This window comes from Mus pahari, chromosome 2 (assembly GCF_900095145.1).
Source record: "Mus pahari chromosome 2, PAHARI_EIJ_v1.1, whole genome shotgun sequence".
In the NCBI taxonomy this organism is placed as follows: Eukaryota; Metazoa; Chordata; class Mammalia; order Rodentia; family Muridae; genus Mus; species Mus pahari.
In genome coordinates this window covers 138,330,143-138,346,280 of record NC_034591.1, presented here as the reverse complement: position 1 = coordinate 138,346,280, position 16,138 = coordinate 138,330,143, and the positions used below count along the sequence as shown (strand labels likewise).

The window sequence follows — 16,138 nt, the reverse complement described above, 5'->3', positions numbered from 1 at the left end:
ATCATAGTGCCCATCACCTCCAGTATCATAGTGCCCATCACCTCCAGAATCATAGTGCCCATCACCTCCAGTATCATAGTGCCCATCACCTCCAGCATCATAGTGCCCATCACCTCCAGTATCATAGTGCCCATTTGTCCAGGAGATAACTCACAGGCTCTTCTTTCAGGAAACTTAATTTGATAGAATGAATAACTAAATAACTAATGACCAATTGCAATTTATAGGAAGCTGTACCTTGAAGAGGAATTTGAAGAAGGGTCAAGTCTTGCTACAATAGAGAGATGGAGAGCAGCAAACAGAATGTGAGTATTAAGATTAATGTCAGACAGGTGTCAAACTGGTGTGCTACTGTTGATAATCTCCATATTTACACCTTCCTGAACTTTTTTTTGTCTTAATAATTAAAGACTTATAAATGATGACAGGAGAAACCATTACTGCTTTAGCCTATAGGAAAGACTATTACTACAATAGCCAACAGACTTAACATGTTCCCACATTTTTTTTTCTTTTTGAGGTTTTGGGGGTCAAGGTCTCTCTATGTAGCCCTGGCTGTCCTAGAACTTCCCTATGTAGACCAGGCTGGCCTCAAACCCACAACTGCCTCTGCCTCTCAAATGCTGGGATTAACAGTGTGTATCAGCATCCCCAGCCTTTCTTTCTTTGTTTCTTTCCTTCTTTCTTACTTTTTTATCTATCTATCTATCTATCTGTCTGTCTGTCTGTCTGTCTGTCTATCTATCTATCTATCTAACGATCTATCATCTAGATTATCTATCCATCCATCCATCATCTATCTATCTATCTATCTATCTATCTATCTATCTATCTATCTATCTATCTAAGACAGAGTCTTGGGTGTCCGAGATATGCCCCAAAGTTGCTATGCAGTCAAGATTGACCTTGAACGTCTTCTGGTCCTCCAGCCTCCACATCCAGGCCTAGGTCACTAGGCCTGCTTGTAGGAAGGAGTGCTAGCAGTTGAACATAGGGCCTCTTGCTACTGGGCAATCACCCCACCATTACGTTTGCTATTCACGGTGTTTTTACTTTTAAAAATTGCATTATTGTGTGTGTTTGTGTGTGTACACACCCATGTTTGGGTACCGAGGTGCCTGTGTAGAGGCTGGAGGAGAAGGAGTCTGGTGTAGTGGCAGGTCCCTTTACCTTCTGAGGCACGTTGCCGGCCCACTTCGTAGCTTCAGTGCATGTTATTCAGAGTAACAAGAGTGATAAAATACTCAAATTCAGCACCGTAGCAGCATCTGTAACTCTTGTTAAGGGTTATACGCTGTGTTTATGAGGAAATCTTGAACAGAACCATGGTGCCACAGATACAGAAAGCAGTGGTGAGCCTCATGAGTGTGTACAACCACCACCATTCTTTCAGGAGCCTCTCTGGTGTGCAACTTAGGCATGTTACCTGCAAAGCACCGTGATAAAATGTCCACGAAAGGTAATACATAAGGCTCGGTCTTTTGGAATGGGTTAGGGGAGGGCAGACACCCTCTGATGGTTGGTGCATGTTACCTAAAGGCAGGGAACATGTGGTTATTTCTGGAAAGGACTTTGCATCAAGCTGTTCTCTGGGAATTTGCTATTATGCTTGCTTGCTTGTTTGTTTGTTTGTTTGTTTGTGGACAGGGCTTTCTCCTTAGCCCTGGCTGTCCTGGAGCTCACTCTGTAAACCAGGCTGGCCTCCAACTCACAGAGCTGCCCATGCCTCTGCCTCCTGAGTGTGGGATTGAAGCCTTGTGGCACTCTCCTGAGCATCTCTTCCTGGTATCTTGTTTTGACTCACATCCAAGAGCCTCAGATTTTTTTTTCCCTGAACACTTTTTTGGGGGTTTTGAGACAGGGTTTCTCTGTNTAGCCCTGGCTGTCCTGGAACTCACTTTGTAGACCAAGCTGGTCTCGAGCTCAGAAATCTGCCTGCCTCTGCCTCCCGAGTGCTGGGATTAAAGGCGTGAGCCACCACGCGTGGCTTTCCTGAACAATTTAATGGTCTCCTTTGGCGTGCTTTTCAAACTGAGGAAATCAGTCAGCCATTCTTTTTGTATCATTGCTAGCATATACTATTTGTAATATATATATTTCCATAGGTTACATACTGTTCTTAAATCATTTGGTAATATTCCCTCCTCCCCTTATCCTTTGCCTTTCTCTGTCCCTCCAAGTCTCCCTTTTAGTTTTATATCATTTTTGATATCATATTTCCGTTCTTCACAGATTTGCATGTTGTCCTTGCATAGGGGCTAATCTCAATCAAATAAGTATATAAACTACAGAGGTGAGATAAGTGATCTTTCCTGCCATGCCTTTATTAAATATATTGTATGACTTTTCTTAGGTAGACATGGACACCTATTTATTCACCCAGGTAGGGTACTGATGACGGACCAAAGAATTGATTCAGTCTGATCTAACTGTAACTTAACCAGAGTATGGATAGGGAATGACTTATCTACCCACGGGTGACTCAAAGGCAGCAGTTTCATCATCAAAAGAAGCTCATGGGGATGGGTGAGATTCATCGTTGGAGTTCCCTCCACAACTTGCAGCCAGCTTCCCACCCTCCTCCCTCACCCCAACCCCTGCCAACAGTTGCTTAACCTACCTCGGGGAGCTTCCTTGGCCTCCTATTGGCAAGCTTGCAGCCCCCCCTCTCCTTCCAGAAAGGAACTCCTCAAGCTGGAAGAAACAGCTATACTGCACATAGCCAGGGGGTTTACCTTACAGCGAGTGTTCTGGGGTGGTCCTCAGACAGGGCTCACTTACAGGATTTGAGAGGCAAAGACTAAATCTAGTCACAGAAACTGAGAAGCCAAGGGCTGGAGGAAAAATCAGTGCCTGGAATTTATGATACAAACAGTACATCAATTCCCCTGGCGAGAGAAACGGGGTTTGTCTGTGTCAGTGAGAGCCAGAAGAGCTGGCAGGGCACACGGTGATGATTAAGTCTGGGTTCTACAGCAAGCTGGCGTTGGTGCCAGGGGGAGGACCGCTTTGTTCACTGGTCAGGCAGTGCCACAGAGAAGAGTGGGTGTTCAGAGACCACTAGCTGCTTATACCAGGGCAGACAGGCCAGAAAGGCAGTGCCATGAACTTTCCGTATGAGATCCCTTTTTAACGTGTTTGTTTTCTTCACCAACCAAAAGCATGGCTGCTCTGTACCCTGCCCACCCCAGCTCCCCACCGAGCTCCACCAACTGCAGATCCTGGGCATGGTTCACCCTCACCCTATTTATTGAATAGCTGAGCCTTACTATTTGAGACAAGGGGTTTCTCTGTTTTCCATTTCAAAAAATTGTAGGTTACCATGCAAGCAAGTCCAAGGCTAGCTTATGCTACCTGGTCTCAGAAAGATAAAGAAACCATAGGCTACCCTTTCTTTCTCATAGGCTTACTGACTATACCAACCTTATTGTATGAGGGTAACATACATCGTTTATGTTTGTTTGTGACAGGATCTCATTGTATATCTCAGGTTGGCCTCAGATTTCTATCCTCCTGCCTCAGTCCACAATGTCGAGATGACTAGTATGTGCCGCCATGTCCTCCCAATTCTTGTTTTGTTTTCTTTTCTTTTCAGCCTCTTCTTATTTTAAGATCTATTTATTTGTTTATTTATTTCATGTATGTGAGTACACTATCACCAGAAGAGGGCATCAGATCCCATTACAGATATTTGTGAGCCACCATGTGGTTGCTGGAAATTTTACTCAGGACCTCTGGAAGAGCAGTCAGTGTTCTTAACCACTGAGCCATCTCTCCAGCCCCTAATTCTTGTTTTATTCAAAAGGAAGTGCACATCTATTAAGCTTATAGTAATATAGACGTAAACAAAAAATGTCCTCTGAAATGTGGTAGAAATTAAGTTTAAGTAAAGGTTAAAATGTTTATTGGTGATATTGCTGGTAATTAAAAACAGGTTTAGTAACAGGCATTTTTTTTTGTTTTGTTTTTCAAGACAGGGTTTCTCTGTATAGCCTTGGCTGTCCTGGAACTCACTTTGTAGACCAGGCTGGCCTCGGACTCAGAAATCTGCCTGCCTCGGCCTCCTGAGTGTTGGGATTAAAGGCGTGTGCTACCACGCCCACCCGGCTGGTAACAGGCATCTTTATCAGATGAGCTGTAGTGAGTATTTAGGAATTTTGGTGTCTTTGAGAAACATAGAAGTAGGGGCTGGAGAGATGGCTCAGAGGTTAAGAGTACGGCTCTTCCAGAAGTCCTGAGTTCAATTCCCAGCAAACACACGGTGGCTCACAAACCATCTATAATAAGATCTGGTGCCCTCTTCTGGTACACCAGTATACATGCAGGGAGAACACTGAAAAAAAATACATTTTTTTAAAAAAAAGAAAAGGAAGGAAGGAAGGAAGAGAAGGAGGGAGGGAGGAAGAGAGAGAGAGAGAGAGAGAGAGAGAGAGAGGAGTATGTTTTCATTTTGATCCCAGGTATGGGACATGGGGCTGCTTCAGGTTGTTCACAGCAGCTGACTGTGATTTGCCCAATCCTTTAGCAGGGGTGTGATTTTGCCAGAGGCACATACTTTCTTCAACTGTGTGACATTTGGAATTCTGGGGACTTTTCAGAAGGTATATAGATGCTAGGACCCAAAGACAGTGGGGAGTTGGTTGTTGAGTTGGTTGTTAGGGTGGGTTGCTGTTTGTTGTTGGTGGTTGAGGTTAGTTACATAAAGGTGCACAAAGAGGAAACAAGAAAAATTTAGATGTTCTGACAGCGAAGATCAAATTTACCCCAAGAAACTCAACAGTCCTAATCAGCAGGAAATAATCTAATGATAAAGTCACCCCCCTTTCCTTTCTCTCCTTTTTTTCTCTCCTATCTAATGTTAGGGGTTGAAAGGGTGGAGAAGGGTGAAAGAAAGAAGAACCCACAGAGTAGCAAATGCTGGCTACAATGATTATCTCACTTGCCCTGGTTTTACTTTTGACAAGGTCATTTTGACAAAGCCGAATACTAGTTGAAATCATGTCCAGTATCATCCTAGCATAAAGGGCAAAAACTCAAGAGTTCAAGTTGAATCAAGAGAAAAGGGAGGGAAAAAACCTGAAATCCACCAATTGGATTTTTGGTTCGTAAAGAAACATTTTTTTTTTTTTTTTTTTTTTGGTTTTTCAAGACAGGGTTTCTCTGTGTAGCCCTGGCTGTCCTGGAACTCCCTTTGTAGACCAGGCTGGCCTCGGACTCAGAAATCCGCCTGCCTCTGCCTCCCAAGTGCTGGGATTAAAGGCGTGCACCACCATGCCCGGCTGAAACATTTTTTTAAAGATTTTATTTATTTATTTATTTATTTATTTATTTGTTTATTATATGTAAGTACGCTGTAGCTGTCTTCAGATCTCATTATAGGTGGTTGTGAGCCACCATGTGGTTCCTGGGATTTGAACTCAGGACCTCCAGAAGAGCAGTCAGTGCTCTTAACTGCTGAGCCATCTCACCAGTGCTCCCCCCTTTTAAGATTTTATTTATTTATTATATGTAATCATAAGAAATGTTAATTTAGAAAAATTAAGAATAAAAAGGTTCAAACATTCTTGCTCTCAGTCTTCTATGATTCCTTATAATATCTCAATCCTCTATAATTCCTTATAATATAATATCTCAATCCTCTATAATTCCTTATAATATAATATCTCAATACTCTATAATTCCTTATAATATCTCAATACTCTATAATTCCTTATAATATAATATCTCAATACTCTATAATTCCTTATAATATAATATCTCAATCCTCTATGATTCCTTATAATATAATATCTCAATCCTCTATAATTCCTTATAATATAATATCTCAATCCTCTATGATTTCTTATAATATAATATCTCAGTCGGTCAACAACATGGAGGTACAGTCACTCGGGAACGTAAAACATGTACAAATCAGACCCACTGTTTGGTTTTGGGTTAATTTTCAATCATATTTTGTGAACTTAATTATGTGCATAGATGCCTGTGCCATGGCACATTAGTGGAGGTCTGAGGACAGCTGTGGAAATCTGTTCTCTCCTTTTACCACTGGCTCCCAGGGATGGAGCTCAGCTGGCATGCAACGCAGCAAGCAAGTGCTTTAACCCAATGAGCCATCTCATGGGCCTGTTCTTCCTTTATTGTTTTATTTTGTTTGAAGATAAGGCTTCATGCATCTCATACTGGTGTCAAACTCTCTATATAGCTGAGGATGACTTTGAACTTCTAATCCTTCTGCCTCTACCTCTCCCCAGTGCTGGAATCACATCTGTAATTGTATGGCATGTTAGCTGCCTCTCAGTGGAGCTATGACTTATCTAAGATTCATTTTATTTAGGTGTATGTGTACATGTCCGTATATGTCACGTTTATACAGGTACCCTCAGAGTCCAGAAGAGATCACTGGATGCCCTGGAGAGCCTGTTTCTGCTCACGTTCTTCCTGAAGAGGTTTTTTCCCCCAATCGGACACAGTATCAGAATGAGCAGACTCTGCCCCCTCCTTTCATCCCATTTTCTACATTGTTATCTTGACTTCATTTCCTTCTTAGGCGTTCTCATGTCCTGTACATGTGAGACCCCGTGTCAGACCAAAGTCTAAGGAGGACTAGGATTGGCTCAGTAGTAAATGCTTGCTTGGCATATGTGAAGCCCTGGGCTAAAGAAACAGACACCAGCAAGGAGGTGACTGTGCTGAGCCAAGGAGGAGAGCTGTGGGAAATAGGGGAACCTTGAGCCAAACAACAGAGGGCCTGCAGCCCGCCAAGATGATAACACAGATAACTAAGGTTTCGATCTAATATGATAGTCCATGGAGGAATGTTGACAATGGGAGAAATGAGGTCACATGCATGTTTCTAAGGGGTCACTCTGGCTGTTGTCTGGAGACTAGATCATGTGAAGGCAAACAAGGAGACAGAGATGACATCTACTCTAGGAACCATGGGTTAGCATGAAAGTGACTTGTGCCAGGGTGACTGGACTAGCAGAAGTGGTAAGATCCCACAGGAACGAGAGGCTAATGAACTGGACAGAGGTACAAAGGTTAGGCAGAAGTTAGACTGATTCCTCTCTTGGGGGCGACCATCCCTAGTGGGACAATTGGAGAAAGGACCAGATAGACTACAGCAGGGCAGGATCCCAGAGCACTTTCCCATCTGACTCCTGATAGACACCCAGGCCCACGACCCAGGTGTAAGGCCCAAATTAGAGATCCAGTTTGTCTCAGATTCAAAGCCATGGACCTACTGGGGACTCCAGGGAGTTGGGACAGAAGAGAACAGGTTTGAATACTGAGCTTTGAGGACATGCCAGTGTCTAGCAATGCTGAGAAAACACAGTAAGACAATGCAGAAACCCAGGGTCGTGGCTCTAAAGCCAGGTGAACCCGGACACAATGCCTGTGATCTCAGGACACAGGAGGCAGAGATCACCATGCATTTGAGGCCAGCCTGGGCTGCAGGGGAAGTTCCAGGCTATCCTGGGCTACTGTGACACCTTGTCCCCACACCCCAAAATAAAATTCAAGCAGAGAAATTAAAAGGCCTTCCTGGCTTCCTGGTAGGTTAAATGTGTGTGTGGAGCTAAGGAAGGTTGGGGAGATGTAGCTTAAAAACTAATCAGAGCTGAGCGTGGTGGCACTTGCCACCCTTCAATCCCAGCACTCGGGAGGCAGAGACAGGAAGATTTCTTTGAGTTCAAGGACAGCCTGGTCTACAGAGAGATTTCCAGGATGGCCAAGGGAGGCTACAAAGAGAAACCCTGTCTCAAGCAAACAAAAACAACAAACGAATCAGAGAGCAGGGTGTGTAACCCAGGTGACAGGGCTTGCAAGGTGTTTACCAAGTTCTAGCTTTGATCTCCAGCACCGCAGAAACCTAGGGTGGTAGTGAGCAGCCAAACCTACTCCATCTTGGAACGAGCCTCCCTCCATCTTAAAGGAAAAAAAAGCCAGAGATCTTGGCCACTAGCTTAGCCCAAGCTGCACCCACATACCAGGAAGGACCCCGTGGCTTGTCCCTGGCCTGAGTTACTCCCTAGCTATGTCCTAGCAGCAATTAATCAAAGATTAGTCTGATTGTTTCAGATGTACTTTCAGACGGTTTGTGATTGTATACGGTCTTGCTTCAGAGCACCCACCTGTCGGTTTACAATAGTCGTGCAGTTAGATGATTGCCATGCTAGGCCCTACCTCATTTACTTCCATTTTCTGTAAAACCTTGCCTCAGTGAGAATTCGGGGCTGCCTCACCAAAAACCATCCTGTGGGCCAGTGGTGAGTAAGCCCAAACTTGAGTTGGTAATATAGAGACCTTAAATGTGATTATATCGGAAACAGCACCTTGGTGGTCTTTTGGGGTTCACAAACGTTTCGTGGTGCAACAGTAGCCCACCAGTAATCCCAGCACTTGGAAAGGTGGAGGCAGAAAGATCAGAAGTTCAAGGTCATCTTAGCTATACAGCAAGAATGAGGCCAGCCTGGGCAACTTCAGACCCTATCTCAAAACAAAGCAAAACACAACTAAGCAGAGAAATGTGTTGTGAGCGGCCATGATTGGGTCTGTTAAGGTGGAGCGTGTCGGTGACCGTGACAGAGGCTGACTGAGGGACATGGAGCCCTTCTTCAAAGCCTTGGTGATAGAGCATTTGTCCAGCTCCTGTGAAGCTCGGGCTCCATTCCTGGCACTGAAAACTAGTTAGACAAATAAAAAGGAACAGATAGAGGGTCGGAGGAGGAGGAGAATCCTTGCCTGGATCCTCAGGAAGGAACTATGTATTTTAGGGGGTTTTTTGTTTTTTGTTTGTTTGGTTTTTGGTTTTTGGTTTTTGGTTTTTTTTGAGACAGGGTTTCTCTGTGTAGCCCTGACTGTCCTGGAACTCATTTTGTGGACCAGGCTGGTCTCAAACTCAGAAATCCACCTGCCTCTGCCTCCTGAGTGCTCCATGCCTGGCTTAGGGATTCTTTTTTTTGTTTTTTTTAAAGATTTATTTATTATATGTAAGTACACTGTAGCTGTCTTCAGACACTCCAGAAGAGGGAGTCAGATCTTGTTAAGGATGGTTGTGAGCCACCATGTGGTTGCTGGGATTTGAACTCTGCACCTTTGGAAGAGCAGTTGGGTGCTCTTACCCTCTGAGCCATCTCACCAGCCCCCGGCTTAGGGATTCTTTAATGCATCATAACACTCAGCACCCCACTTGATCTCACAGGCTGTAAAATCCCTCTCCAGTTCTCACTACCACACAAATATCTACTCTCCTGAGTTCTGCGGCTCTCAAATGAGATGGTCTAAAGAGGTCTTAGAATATGAACTCATTAGAAAAGTAACTTTTGATTCCAGAAAGGAGTTACTTTCCAGACAGGATTCTTGGATGAAGAAAAAGAAAGAAAGAAAGAAAGAAAGAAAGAAAGAAAGAAAGAAAGAAAGAAAGAGGTCCCGCTATCTAGAAAAGGTGTGGCTTAGCTGGAGTAGCTGACTCTGTTATCTGTCTGTCTGACAAGAAACTGAGAATGTACATAGAATAGGAACCAGATTTATTACTGAAGATAGATAATTTCTTTTGCTTCTATTTTCCCAATAAAATAATAGTTTAGGTTAGTCAAAAAGGAAAAAGAAATCTTGGAGATTTAGCAGAGAGGAAAGAATGGAAGGTCTGGGCATGTATGCTAAGCCGTTGCTTAGCACGGATGAGTCTCTAGATTCAGTCCCCAGTGAAAGGAAGAAATTAAAGAATTCTGAGGCAGAAGCAGACGGATTTCTGAGTTTGAGGCCAGCCTGGTCTACAAAGTGAGTTCCAGGACAGCCAGGGCTATACAGAGAAACCCTGTCTTGAAAAAAAAAAGAATTCTGGCAGGTAAAAATAAAATAAAATCTTGTTCAGATAATTGCAGGCAGAGAAAATACTGGTTTGAAGAAAGAACTCTCCTATTCTAACCACGACCAGTGCGTTGGTGTATCCGCCTCCAGGGTCTGTTGCTAGGATGCCAGCCTATTTTACAGTTGACCACCAGGTGGCGGTGTAGATCCCTGCAGTTCCAAGTTCTCACTGCTTTTTTAGCCCGGTATTCACCTAGGAGAGGTGAGGCGGGTGCCTTGTGAGCAGTTTTTAATTAGGCCTAGAAGACAAAGCCTCGGGAAGCCAAGAAGTCATTTGAGACTAATTAGGGAACGGATGATAAAAGGAATGAAAGGAGAGAGAGTGGCCTGGGAGCGGAGGGAGGATGATTATGGGAAGAGTGTGGGCTTTAAAATTAGAAAGCGGAGGTCTTTGGTCTCTTACACCTGTGTGTTGAGTTGGGGGCTTTAAAGACAAGGAAACCAGAGGTGGAGGGTCACTGAAAATTAGATTGACCTGATTGACTTCAACATAGACCAGATCAGAGGCGGGAAGGAGAAGGATCCCAGAGCGCTGGCGCCTCTGAGTTCAGGTGCCCATGACAAAATCACTAAGGGAGGACCTCTTGTATGGTTCTGCTGACTGGGTGGCTTGCAGATGAGGGCCAGCAAACGACTCAAGGGTGATTCATCCCTTCCGAGATTGTTAAACATTATATCTATCAAAGAGGAGCCAGGGGTTGAAGCTGAAATCACACCACACATGCTGGATTAGCCACTCCATTGTCATGACAAAGTATCTGAGAAAACTTAAGCGGGGAGGGATTTCTTCTCTCACAGTTCCAGGATTTCAGTCCATTATCACTTGGTTCCATTGTCTGGAGGCCAAGGCTAGCCGGGAGCCTGGGGTGGCGAAAGGCAGCTCCTCTCACGGTGGAGTGGTGCTGAGAGAAGACAGATCCAGGGATTAGGTATCTTCTAAGGAATGCCAGCGGCTGGGGCCCCACCCCACATGATCCATATCACTATCAGCTATGAATCCACTGCGCTGTGGATTAGTCAGGTCCCCCATGGTTCTTCCCAGAAGGCCTTTGAACTCTCAACCAAACCTTTTACCACATGAGCCTTGGGGGAAGGAAGGGGGAGGCACTTCATATCCAAACCGCAACACGTGCTTAAATAAATTGTTTGGGTGCATTATGTGCGTTTGAAAAGAAGCTAAAAAGGAGGCGCCAAATGGAAAGAAAGCAAGAGATTTACAGGTTGCCGTGCAGGGCGGGGAGCACCTACTGGGCGTCACTGAAGATGAAGGAGGAAGAGGCGATCTTCGAGAGGGGAGACTTCTGTTCTCGGTTCTCTTAGTTTTCTAGAACTGCTACCACCACCCGCCAACACACACACACACACACACACACACACACACACACACACACACACACATTTTAAACTTAGCATCTGTTTCCTTTATGTTTAAATCTATGGGATGTTTTGACTGCATGTCTCTGTACCACATCCATGCATGTTACCCCAAGGCCAGAAGGGGGTGCAGTGCCTTCATGCAAAGTAGGAAAAGGTGCAAAGGCGCTTCTCTTGAGTAGTTGGGGGCACGGAGGTCTAGAAAGATCTCTTGTGCCAAGAAGCTTCAGGCCTAGGCTTAAAAACTACACAAGGCTCGAGCCTCCACTAACTTTCCAAACTAAACTGTCATATTTAAAGGCCATTGTGGAGGATTTGGAGATTATAAACCTTGGAATAAGTTGGGCAGAGGTGGCACATGCCTTTAATCCCAGCTCTTGGGAGGCAGAGGCAGGCTTATTTCTGAGTTCGAGGCCAGCCTGGTCTACAGAGTGAGTTCCAGGACAGTCAGGGCTACACAGAGAAACCCTGTCTCGGGGAAAAAAAAACAAAACATGGAATAGAGATGGTACATTCCAGTTTACAGAGCTATAAACAAGCACAAAGCCATTGTTCTTGGGCAAACCCATGAGCCAAATTAGACTTCTGAGAAAAGCTGACTTCCATTTGTATTTCAAACACACATGTTAACATATGTTTCCACGCTAACCGTCTTACTTTTGTCTGTTTGTTTATATTGCGTATATGTATCTGTGTGTACAGGCCCCAGGCACCTGTGGTGGTTAGAGGACGGCTTTATGGAATCTGTTCTCCACTCCCAACTTCATGTGGGTTCTGGGAATCAAATTTGGGTTGGCATGCTTCCACAGCAAGTACCTTTATCTCCTGACCCATCTCTCATCTCAACCGTCTTAAGTGTGACCCAGACAGGACCCTCTCTGCCGGGTGATACTCCTGGAACTTTAGTACTCGTGACAGTCACTTGTAAGATTTGTTGTGGGTGTCTTGGCCCTACCATGTCAAGAGTCTGATTTACCACATCTGGGGTAAAAAGTGAGAATTTGCATATCTCACAGGTCACTGGAGGTGGTGACGTCACCAGTGCTGGGAAGACGACAGAGTGAGTAGCAGTGACTAAAACAAACACTGCCACTTTGCTAATGTCTACCGATGCAACACCGGTTGCCATAATGCCCTTCCTACGGTGGCTTAGAGATAAAACTCTCCTTTTCCCAAGTAAGCAAAGTAGTGAAAGGAAGTGAGACTGGAGTAAGCCAGACATGGTCTCCTGCTCCTGCCTCCAGAGTGCAGCGGCTAAAGGCATGCGTGAGCTACCAGGCATTTTCTTTCTTTCTTTCTTTCTTTCTTTCTTTCTTTCTTTCTTTCTTTCTTTTTTTTTTTTTTTTTTTTTTTTTTTTTTTTTTTTTGGTTTTTCAAGACAGGGTTTCTCTGTGTAGCCCTGGCTGTCCTGGAAAAACAAAAACAAAAACAAAACAAAACAAAACAAAAAAAATCAAGATATTTTTTATAATATGCTGTAGCTAATTATAATTTGAGAATTTGTAAATGTGTAAATTGCATGGCTGTTTTGAACTCCCCACCCCCACCCTCCAGCCCCCCACTTTGTACTGGGAATTGAACTTTGCTTTGTGCCTCCCAGCCAAGCCTGCAACCACAGAAACACATGCTGCCTTCCCTTGCTTGTTTTGAGGTAGGGCTTCCCTAAGTTGTCCAGACTAGCCTTGAACTCATTATGTAGCTTAAGGTAGTCTTGAGATTCTCTAGCCCCAATCTTCCAAGGGTATCGCCACAGCCAGCACTGATTTCTGGGCTTAGCTTTGTTTGTTTGTTTGTTTGTTTGGAGACAGGGTTTCTCTGTATAGCCCTGGCTGTCCTGGAACTCATTGTGTAGACCAGGCTGGCCTCGAACTCAGAAATCCGCCTGCCTCTGCCTCTGCCTCCCAAGTGCTGGGATTAAAGGCGTGCGCCACCACTGCCCGGCTGGGCTTAGCTTTTTAAGTTCCCAGTGTTAAGATCCAGCCACTGAGGAGAGCAAAAAGAGCAGCCATCAAGAAAGCAAATAAAACCTGAGGTTGTCATAAATATCTGCAGAAGAGCGTAGAGATGGATTGCCTAATGTTTGGGCTGAGAGTCAAAGGGGTTCTCCTCAAAGTGGCACAGTCTCCTTACTAGTCAAATGTTGCCCCATTGATTTCCCGAGCTAGATCCAAGGAGAAATGTCTTAAGGGAAGTCTGCTGGTAGGATATGCTATTTCCTGACCTCTGGTTTCCTGTACTTCTTGAGATTCAGAGCAGTAACAACTCCATACTTTACACTGTGCAAAGCACTTTAACGTGTAGTGCTTGATCTCCCCATCAGTGCAATCGCTTCCATCACTTTATGGACATCAACATTAAGGACAGCTTGGCCAAGGTCATGTAGTTGGGAATAGAGCTTACACTTCATACAGCAGATTCTTCAGGCATTCAAAGCTACCCCATGTAAAGCCAGTTGCTGGTACTGGAGGGAACTGTTATGTAACTAAACCACAATCACTTATTGCTCTGTGAATATTACTAGTACATTTCCTTCCCTGGCTACGTTCCATGTGGTCCTACTGCTTTCCCCTCTGCTTGCCTATGCCCTGCTCCGGACACCCTGCTTTTAGTACACAGGCTTTCCAAATCTCTTTTAAGGTGTTATCTGTGGCTCCAACCTGACTGAGATAAAGGTCAGCATGAGTGGAGAAGCGATATGGAACAATCCAGCCAGCAGATCTGCTGAAATGTTTTCCAAACATTTGTTCCTACAGGAACGCCAGCAGCCCTCCGCCACAGTGTCTCCATGAGCAGGCAGAACATTTTAGAAACGTACCAGTACCTTAAGCTTCAAGAATGCATGTGATATCTCTGTCTCCAATGCTGTCTCTCTCTCTGTCTTGCTCTTAATTCCACAGTGAACAGTGTCAAAAAAAAAAAAAAAAAAAAAAGTCCTTCATATAGTAGCTAACGGATAAATGTCTACTGACTAAATATCCCAATGGCAGGTTCTATGTTTCTCCTGCTCTTGTCATGGCTGTGCAGCACCTGTGCCTTTTGTTTTCCATCTTTCCTGAGGTAAATGAAATCATGTGAATTTCTCAAGAAAGCTTACTTGAAAACAGATTTGCATTTTGTTTTCTTTTTTTGAGGCATGTCTCGCTATATACCCTTAGCTGGTCAGGAACTCACTATGTAGACTAGGGTACCCTCACGGAGGTCTTCCTGCTTCTTCCTTGAGAGTGCACTACTATGCCCATCACTAAGATACACTTTTTAAAGACTTTGAGAGCTGATATTCTGAGTTTCCTGTCAAATATTTACGCCTATAGTTATCATATTTTAATAAGCATCTCCTTGGTGGTTTCTACCATGTAGCCCATAATTTTTCTTTTATTTTTATCATTTTTGAGATGATGTCTTGCAATATCGCCTATCCTGGCTTGATGTTCGCTCTAACCCTTGCTGGCCCCATCAAGAGCTTTAGCTCTTCTGAGTCGTTGACTTAAGAGCCTGTGCCACCAGGCCTTACTAGTGATCTTTCTAAGGTCGAAGTCTGGACACACTTTTGCTGTGTTAACCTGCCAGGTATCTTAGTCTGCAGACAAAGCCCAAATGCGCTACCTACCGAGGCTCCCTTGGTTAACGATTTGTGATAAATCTCCCCTTATCTCTCAGCCTCCTTTGCTGCTGGATCACAAAGCTCAGCATCCTGTCCAGTCCCGCCAACTCTTGCTCCCACTGCCCCTGTGACCCAGAAAGCTCTTTTCTTCCACCCCAGCCCACTCCGTCTCACCCCCTTTTGTCAGAGTCACTACCACTGAGCCTGCAGGGCTTTTGCAGTGTGCCTACTTGAAAAGCTGCTCTTGAAACACTCTGTCACTCACAGCCAGACTCTTGATGGGCTGTGCCTTTCCTTCACATCTGCCACACTGGATGGAGTACGGGGCTCACTTGTGTTCAGCTCCAAGGGGATACCATCCCAGAGCTTGGCTATATTCATACCCACAGAGTCTGTACCCCTATTCTGTGTCTTCAACTTCGTTTATATATCTGATATATCTCCTATGTAAAGAAGAGCCAAGCATCCTTAGTTTTATAATGAAAATAACAGAGGGCTATCAAGATGGCTCAGCAGGTATGGACGCTTGCTGCTAAACCCTACAACCTGAGTTGTAGGCAACTCAGGCAGTTGAGAACAAGAGCATGGCAGAAGAGAACAAGCTGTCCTCTGACCTCTCTGCAGAATGCCCAATAAACAAAGGAAGGAAATCATAGAGTTTGTCTTAATTCCCCTCCTTATGCAAGTCTATCTAATCTGGTAACACAAACTACCCCTGCGCTCTGTCTTTCTTGTGTGAATGGTTTTCCCAGCTTGGAGTATGTTTTAGTCTGATTCTGTCTCCTACCACCACCATATGGGCTCCAGGGACGGAACTCGGGTTGTCAGACAGGATGGAGAGCACCTTCACTCGCTGGCCCATTCTTGTCCTTTTTGATGTGGGTCTTGTGTAGCCCAGGCTTACCTCAAACTTGTCTTGAACTAATTTTTTTTCTAAGATTTATTTATTTATTTTATGTATATGCATATATCATTGCTCTCTTCAGACACACCAGAAGAGGGCATCAGCCGGGCATGGTGGCGCATACCTTTAATCCCAGCACTCAGGAAGCAGAGGCAGGCAGATTTCTGAGTTTGAGGCCAGCCTGGTCTACAGAGTGAGTTCCAGGACAGCCAGGGCTACATAGAGAAACCCTGTCTCAAACAAACAAACAAACAAACAAACAAAAAAAGGGCATCAGATCCCATTACAGATGGTTGCTGGGAATTGAACTCAGGAATTCTGTAAGAACAGTCTCTCTCTCTCTCTCTCTCTCTCTCTCTCTCTCTCTCTCTCTCTCTCTCTCT

At 44.5% G+C, this 16,138-nt stretch overlaps 1 protein-coding gene across 1 annotated transcript in view; it reads left to right on the top strand.

The window, feature by feature from the left end:
* The window catches only part of Slc2a3 (solute carrier family 2 member 3), a 72,045-nt gene that overhangs the window by 3,823 nt on the left and 52,084 nt on the right, over positions 1 to 16,138 (top strand). The window contains exon 2 of the mRNA XM_029535474.1: positions 228 to 305. Within this exon, the coding sequence (XP_029391334.1) occupies positions 285 to 305 (21 nt within the window). The 5' untranslated portion in view covers positions 228 to 284. The remainder of the gene's footprint in view (positions 1 to 227; positions 306 to 16,138) is intronic.